The following is an 8,722-nucleotide window of genomic DNA, read 5'->3' as shown; positions in this document are numbered from 1 at the left end:
CATTTAGAATTTACTTGTATCTTTGGTAAAAGGAAATACACAGCCCATCACTTCAAGGGTGAGAGAATAAATGCTTGATATCATGGGACATTCATTCTGCTCATATGTACAGTATATTGTCATACCATCCACTCATACGCGTTTTGTAGACCAAAATACTAATGTCTCTTCACCCCATGCTCTTGATTTCAGCATAATAGAGATGAACTAGAACATATTGTCTACCAGGTGGTGTTTGCCTCAGATTGTCAGCATTTCAATTAGTGGACCTAAAAATGGAAGAGTGTGATTCTCCACATTTCAAGAGTGTGATGACTGCACCAACGAGCCCCTCCTTTGAACAAGGTGAACATCTAGAAAGCAATGCAGGGGTAATGATCAACTCACCTATTTAACCCATAGAACCAGATCCCCTTTAACAGCAGGTAATTCCTTTAGACCCAGTCAGCCGACAAACCAGACAGAGCTACAGCCTCACTGACAAGCTTTCACTGTCATGCTTATACATACTAACGTTGTACTGTCCCAATGTACATATGTTTCATGAATATACAGTAGACAATCCATCTACCAAAACAGGGACAATTCAAGGCAAAGGAATGTGTGAAAACATAACACAAAGATGTTCCAGTCCAACCAAATGTGTTGTATTATCAGAGATTATCAGAGATTATCAGAGATTATCACGGACTGTGGTGAGAGAGAACACTGGTAATAGGATTGTTACATCTTAGAGAGAAAACACAAATGGTTCGATGATACACGATTTTGTCAAATTTCTCTATACAAATAGCTACAAAACAACTTCAAAGCCCTGAAACACTATTGGAACTATTTTCTTGAAATTACATTTTTTATTCTCCCAGCTGTGGCCCCAACAGATCTATTTTTATCTGTGTTGACTCAATAAAAAAAATTTTTGGCCCCAAGTTTGGTGGCAATGACATCTGTTCCCTCATTAGAGAGGTGCTCCACTTCAGAGATGACAGGCTGCCAGGCCTTATTACTACACTGGTGATTCATCCTGAAATAGCCTCTACACTCGCTTCTTGTTGTCTCTATCACGTTAAAGTCATATTAGCAGCCCTTTATGTACCTAGCATCAGTGGAAAACAAGGCACTGCAATGGCCAGTTAAGTTGTAGCCAAGAGCTGTAAAAGGTGGAAAGATTGTGTCATTGGACACTCACACAAAAGAAAGTATCCAGAAAGTGTACCACCACAACACTGGCTTCAATATTCCGCTGATTATATGTATGGAGATCACTATGGCAAGTTTTTATTTTGATCAAGACAAACTACTAGATCAACCAGTACTATGCATCTAGGACAATAACAAATTCTCCCTGAACTCATAAAATAGAGCACAATATACACTTTCTTACTAGGCTATACCATGCTCATTTTAGATGACGAATTGAGCAAAACATTTGGCCCTATACATTTTTCTTGAGGTCAAAGAGAGTTAAAATGGTACAGGTATGACCTACTGTATATTGTAGACAGACAGTAGCTTAGAAGGACAGTACCCAGCTAGCACATAACGTTCTAAAAACCATATGTTTCTTAGAGCTTGGTGAGAGCGTGGTTGTCCTATGGTTATTTTGCATACAACCTTCCCATAATGTTTCCTACAAGTTTCCTCATGGTTCTATTTAAAGTAATGTTCTCAGATTATTCAGAGAACGTTAAGAAACAACTTTCTTCTGTAGTAATTTCAGTACTTCGGCATAACATTTCTGCAGGTTTCCTCATGTTTCTATTTAAAGTCATATTCTCAAGATCATTCAGAGAACGCTAAAAAACAACATTCTTCTGTGGGAACAGTACTTCAGAGTAATGTTTTCTGCAGGTTTCCGCATGGTTCTATTTAAAGGCATGTGCTCAGAACATTAAGAAAACTTCCCATAAAAAAAACACAAGAAAACATTAGTAATGTTCAAAGAAAATTATATATTTTTTATTTAAAAACATATACATTCCATTCTCAGCATCAACAAAACGCTCTCTATCCTCTATCTCGTTAAGTGTGTTCAGGTGTGATCTTAATGGGTGCTTGTTTTCTTTGAAATCGAGTCCGTTTGAATAGACTAAAATGAACAGTTTTGTATGAGTTGAAAAAAACATGGCACACTAGCTCCATCCTGGTAGCGCAGTGGACTAATTCCCTGGATAGAGAGTAGAAGACCATAGGTTTGAATCTCACTGATGTCATAGAACAATAAAACATTTGATCTGTTTGCATGATTAATGACTAAACAAATGAATTCCCATGTGTCCTCGCTGTGCTTGGAGTTCAAAACAGTTAACCTAAGCTAGCAGTGTTAATAAAATTCTTATTGAAACATTTTCAAAGAACGTAATTTAATTAGCTCTCAGAACCTTAACAAAACCTCCCAGGAAAACTTTCAGGGAACCATAGCAAAACGTTCACAGAACCTCCCTGCAACCTAACAATTAACGTTCCCAGAACAGGCGAAATTTAGAAAACGTTCCGTTTAAAGGTCAGGAAACGTATGGCTTCGTAACCAGAACCAATGGGAAAACAAAAACGTACATTCCCACAACTTCCAAGGAACCAAATGTGCTAGCTGGGTATAACCTTACTGTAGTCTACAATAAATGTCTGTCCCTCTTAAGTGTTGTGACTAGTGTGACTGTAATCACCAGGAGGAAGTTCATATCATGTGGTTAACTGCTGGTTGCTAGGTGACTGTCCTGGGAATGAGGCACTGAGTTCCAGCTCCAGTCCTGAACAGTTTGTGTGGAACACTGCCTGCCTGCACCATGCCTACAACCGGTGACTGCAGATGTAAATTAGCTGTCAGTTAAATCTGGTGCAACACATCACTTCTCATACGCTGAAACGTATGTTTTGTTGTACATTGTCCATCTCAAATAAACGTAATAAATGAATAAACCTTGGTGTCCAATCACCTGTCCAAAATAGCTGTTACCTGCTGACACATACCAACCAGACCGCTACCTTGATTAAAGCAAAATGTCACTGGTCAAAGGTGTTTCTGTGATATACTGTGCCACCTGTGATAGGAGTGGGATGACAGCAGAAGGGTTGCCATGGAAAATTTGGACCATAACCAAAAATAACTAAACAAATAGAGCAAAGGGAACCCTCATACGTTAGCTGAGAAAAAAATGTAGGTTGATGCATTAAAGTTAATCTCTCTCTCTAACAAAGAAAAACAAATCCACCTGATGGTTAACTCTGATTGGCTTAGGCCTTCCATCTCCAAACCATGTTAGAGAGGATGGGTGCATTCATTTCAGCTCGTATGGTGCCCCGGCTGGACAAAGATTTACTTTAGGACCAATAGGATGGTCTAAAATGTGACAATTCCGCCAACCCTTTGTCCTGGGTGAAGTAAAATGAGTCCACCCAGTGGTTGAGCCACGCTGCTCTCCTCCGTCCCCCAACGTGACTGGAGTGCTGGTCTTATTTCTGGATGGAACACACCACGGTCTCTGTGCTAATTAACCTAGATGTGGATATTAATAAGCAGCTGGGATGAAAGCGGGTCTAGACTGAAAGTGGGGCAGTTTGAGAGGGGCCTGATTTAAGAATGGTCACAGTAAAGCAGGACACCTTGGCCCCTCCCGTGGCAGGGGAATAAGACCTGTTACTATATTAAAATACCCTCCGGCCCTTCTTAATTGCTCACACCTCTGGAGATTCTTGGCTCCAATGAAGAGCTGAAGATACCTTCAGGAGGACACTGTGTTGAAAGACCACAGAGATATTTGTAAAGTTGAGGGATGGAGACAAGATACCACCAACGTGTATGCTCTATATCTTTTAAGGTTAAATGGATGTCTTTTGAGAGAGAAATGTCTTTGCATACAACATTGTTGTGCCAATCTATGAGCAGATGAGCACATATGATTCTTATAAGTATACAAAACCCTACAAAACCAGACCCCTCTTTTGCTGTAGTCAATATCAGTCAGTGCATAGTTAATATAAAGACCTGCTAGATGAATCTGCTGTCAGTGAGATATGGGGCGAGGGCTTATATATAGGCCACTTGTGGACTGAAGTGTTTTGATAGCTAGGTCTGGTGGGACGTGCCCCACATAGCACAAGTACTCTCTGACAGAGATAGCTTTTAGCTGGTCTGCACAACACAGATGAAGTTTATACTTTGTGATAGAAATGCTGTATCTTTATATCAGATCAGCGATGCCATCCAACAGAAAGAGGGTGGGGACAGTGAGATAGTGGGCAGTCGTGACAGAAAAGTGGGTCATCATAAATGGCACCCTGGCACTTGCTATGGTAAACAGCTGAGAGCTACTGACCATCAATTACATTTTAACCATGTTTTGAAACTATACAGTGTTTGTTTAGAATTACATTGTTTACAAAAAAAATAGTAAAACAGGCTTATAGCTTGGGTTCTGATGGGTTAAGACAGTTGAACTAAGCTCATGAGCCCTTTATAATCAATGACAGTATGAATTCAAAATGGATGCACCAATCCTAGATTTCCCCTTTAATCTAGATGGATGCACCAATCCCAGATTTCCCCTTTAATCCAGATGGATGCCACACTGGTAAGCATAGGATGAATACCCCAGAAGCCTGGGTTAGTGATGCCACGGATGTCATACAAACCAATCTAAAATGATGGATGATGCTGTTCGCACAGAACTGTCACATGGGTGCAAAGACACATGGACTGACATTTAATAAAATAAACATACATTAGAATGAGAGAGTTGCATTCAACAGAAATGACAAGGGTTCAGTGCAGTGTCTCTCCTTTCCAGTACAACATGATCACTTCAAATATCAAAATATCAATTTATAAACATGTACCAAATAAATGCATCCCTCTAATCTAATTGTTGAGAACAGATAAATCCAGTGGCAGAAATTGGGAACAGTTCTGGGCACCACAGTGGCATGGTTTCCTCTGGAGGGTACCTGTCTCACTGGCCTCTGTCCCAGGGTCACTCTGGACCAACCTCTCCACAGAGGACATATTGCTATAGCCCCCTGAGTAGTCAAATGTGAGCTCCTCCTGAGGGGTGATGTCCCTGCCAGCGAACAGGGCCAGCCTGGGCACCAGGGAGTGCACTCGGACAGGCACCATGAACAGGTTGGGTTGGCAGGAGTGGTTCAGAAAACGCCCCACATTCCCAACCACAGTTGGGTCCACAAAGGTCTCACTGACCTGGCCCTGACCAGCATACTCCCGCACAGCAATGATGTAGTTGTTGTCCTCAAGCCCCTGAGCAAGCTGTCTGCGTCTGGCCTCCTCAAAGCCGATCACCTCCCCGGCATACTCACACACAAAGGATCCACAGGGGATGGGCTCCAGCGCCCGCATCCCCCAGCCCCTGTCCTCTGTGGGGTAGACACACAACTTGAGCCCCAGGCCTCTCTGGACCACCCGGTTACAGCAGGCCTCACTACAGCCACACAAGGCGTTACACTCAAACACAGGCCTGCAGTAACCAGTCTCTGTATCCCCCTGGTCTTGGAGTCGGCCGTGGCTGTCGTACGTTTGTATGCATGTCTGTCCGTATGTCTGCAGGCAGGAGCAGCTCTCTGTAAGGCAGGAGTGGGCGTGGCAGGAGCATCCAGGAAGAGTCACCTCACTGGGGTCTATGTCACATCCTGGCCCCTGGATGTTCTCTGGAGAATACTGAAACCAAAGAGACAGATGGAGGAGAGGGGACTGAAGTTTTTTATCAGATACAAAGGTAATCAGAGCAATTTAAAACAGTAATAAAAACAACCACTCAAGATATTACTGGGGGATTTCACTTGTTTAGAGAACATAGTTACAGAGAAAAAGCTTCTTCAATCACACATAGAAGCTATGTTTTTTCTTCCCTGTAATATCATCCAATCCTGCATAGCTATGTTCCTTTAAGCAAGCCGTGGTGAGAAAGACATGTAAGGAGATTGTAAAGGGGTGCAGTTCCGAAGGTTCAGTAGTTACAATAGCCTATTTCAGATTCTCTCCATTTCACCCAGACAGTCCAAGTGGTGGCCAGTGATGATATTGTGCTGCCACCAGCTGGCAGAAAACAGTTTAGACAGCCTGAATGAAGATCTACAGCTGTTCTTTATACCAGTGTCTACAGGGGTGTCAAAGGGGTGTCAAACTCATTTTGCCATGGGGACCGCATTTGGTCTTCAATGAGGTCCGGAGGGCCGCACTGAAAATTGGTTATAAATTATTTCCTTGCCATCAGAATTTGCAAAAGATTGTCCTCTAGCCATTGTATTTGGAATTTGCGATACTCCCTGACTGTCTAGTTTCAATTTAGGTGATTATTAGTGAGCTGGACACAGTCAAGTAACTGTATAAATGTAGGCCCATTATCATTACTACACAGTTTCCCTTTGGTTTAATCGATTGTAAACAGTAGAGGATCCTCAGAAGAGGAAGGGGAGGACCACCCTTCTCAGTGAATTTCATAAAAATAAAATAAACATTACAAAAGTTATCCTTTTTAGATGAAACTATACTAAATATAATCACGTCACCAAATAATTGATTAAAACACACTATTTTTCAAAGAAGGTCTACAGTAGCCTCCACAGCACTCTGTAGCACCATGGTGTAGCCAGTGCAGCTAGCTTCTGTCCTCCTCTCTGTACATTGACTTCAATACAAAACTTAGGAGGCTTGTGGATCTCACCCCCTTCCATGGACTTACACAGTAATTATGACAACTTCTGGAGGATGTCCTCCAACCTATCAGAGCTCTTGCAGCATGAACTGACATGTTGTCCACCCAATCAAAGGATCAGAGAATGAATCTAGTACTGAAAGCATAAGCTACTGCTAGCTAGCACTACAGTGCATAACATGTGGTGAGTAGTTGCCTCAAAGAGAGAGAAAGACAATAGTTTCACAGTTTTGAAAAAAATGTATTTCTTCCAAAATGAAGGAGAAGCAAGAGAGAAATAGAGAGATTATAATTATTTTTCAGTTTCACTTACTTAACTAGCAAATGCAGCTAGCTAGTTCAGTCTACTGAAACACCCATGCTCAAACAGAGGGATGCTATGTTAGCTAGCTGGCTATGACTATCAAACACAACACTGGAACTCTTCCAAGTCAAGGTAAGCTTCTGGTTTTACTAATTTATTGCCACCGGGGCCCACCGGTGTAACTGCTTACTGACTGTACACTAACATTACTGCATGATTGTAGCGGGTTTACTAACGAGTTAATTATATTAGCTATGCTGACTATGACGTTACTTTAGCAAATATGGTGACAACGATGTAGGCTGTGTGTAGCGGTTTGGCTTGGAACGTTTTTTTATGCCTGGTCACATACAGCTGATGTGTTGTGCATTGAAGTCCACAAGGGAAGGGAAGAAGTGAGAGGAGGAGAGCGCATGCGAGAAGTAATACAACGTGGTTGCTATGACAGTGAACTGTGTTTACGTGTGATATGGGGTGTAATTCATTGAACTGATTTTGTTGAAACAAAATCTTAAACAGAAGCAAATGGAACACAATGGGGATAAACACACATACATTTGCGCAATAGAAACTCTTGTTTGCAACTTTTGGACTAATGATTACACCCTATATCAGCTACATGCAGGCAAGAGTGTGCAAGGCGGTATTGAATATCACCGTCAGTGTGTCACCTATGTTATAAACTTTAATTCATAGGCTAGGTTGTAGCAACCTCATGATGGGTATAGGGAAAATGTTAGTATCATGTAGTAGCCGAAACCTATCGCTGTTACATTGAACTGGGTGAATGGAAGATGAATGACAGTCATCCAATATGCTGTAATAGAAAGAAGGCCATGCTCATGAAAAAAAAATCGTCCTCCCTCATCTTAAACGGCACTGACCGCTACTAATTTTAGGTCCTCGACCAGACATGATGTTGCTAATTCGAAGAAGATATTTCTAAATGTTCCTATTACAAAGAAATAGGTTGTTGCACCTTTTGTTATTTCCCCTTGAATATAAAGAAAACTGCTTCTTCATTGACTTCAACCTGGTTCTCATCAGAGAATTGTTTACAAGCACCAATGCAAGAAGTTGCAATAGTTTCATTATCACAGTGTAGCATAGGCAAAGTAACTATGGTTTATCCATATAAACAATTACACACGTGGAATAATGGTGCCTGACAATTTCTAAGTTAGATTGCTGGCTATTTGTATTGGCATGGGCTAACCAGTCAGCTACGACTAGCTACAATAAAGCATTTTACCTGAAATTCAGAATATTCTTCTTTGCTGACATTGCCCTCTCGTAAAACTGGAACTTTTTCGAGACCCTTGCACAAATACTGATCAAAAACCTTAATTATACTCATATTTTCTCGCTAAATGTTCAGCTCTCAAAGTTAGCTAGCTAGAGAAACATGTCAACAGAGAAAAGGCACTACAACACTCAAAGAAGAGATGCTTCCGGAAAGTGTGAATGTTTTACAATGTCGCCGCCTAGCGGCCTTCGAGCACAATCTCACTATCGCATTTCTGCCATTTTTGCGGTATGTGGCGCTATGAGACTTGACAAAGAGACCCAGGTACAGTCATCACGTAATGAATCACGGTAGGCCATTGTTATAGAGCTAATAAAACATGGCCATAGGAGGGAAAAGTGTCCTGTGGTTCCCACATCATATGAGCACAAACAAATGAGTTTGAACCCAGCTGGAGGGGGACAATCTGACACATGAGTGAATGAGGAGCAAGGACCTTCCCTTCCT

At 41.6% G+C, this 8,722-nt stretch overlaps 1 protein-coding gene across 1 annotated transcript; it reads right to left on the bottom strand.

Annotated features, from left to right (window-relative positions):
• Positions 1-4,680: 4,680 nt before the first annotated feature.
• Positions 4,681-8,387, bottom strand: LOC120060142 (histone-lysine N-methyltransferase SETMAR-like). The gene is made up of 2 exons (XM_039009246.1): positions 8,222-8,387; positions 4,681-5,668 (listed from the first exon to the last, which is right to left on the bottom strand). The coding sequence occupies exons 1-2, from the start codon at positions 8,324-8,326 to the stop codon at positions 4,859-4,861; spliced, it is 915 nt and encodes a 304-aa protein (XP_038865174.1). The 5' UTR covers positions 8,327-8,387; the 3' UTR covers positions 4,681-4,858.
• Positions 8,388-8,722: the final 335 nt, after the last annotated feature.

The sequence above is a fragment of the Salvelinus namaycush genome, chromosome 2 (genome assembly GCF_016432855.1).
Source record: "Salvelinus namaycush isolate Seneca chromosome 2, SaNama_1.0, whole genome shotgun sequence".
In the NCBI taxonomy this organism is placed as follows: domain Eukaryota; kingdom Metazoa; phylum Chordata; class Actinopteri; order Salmoniformes; family Salmonidae; genus Salvelinus; species Salvelinus namaycush.
The sequence above is the reverse complement of the archived record's forward strand: the minus strand, read 5'-3'. Positions and strand labels throughout refer to the sequence as shown.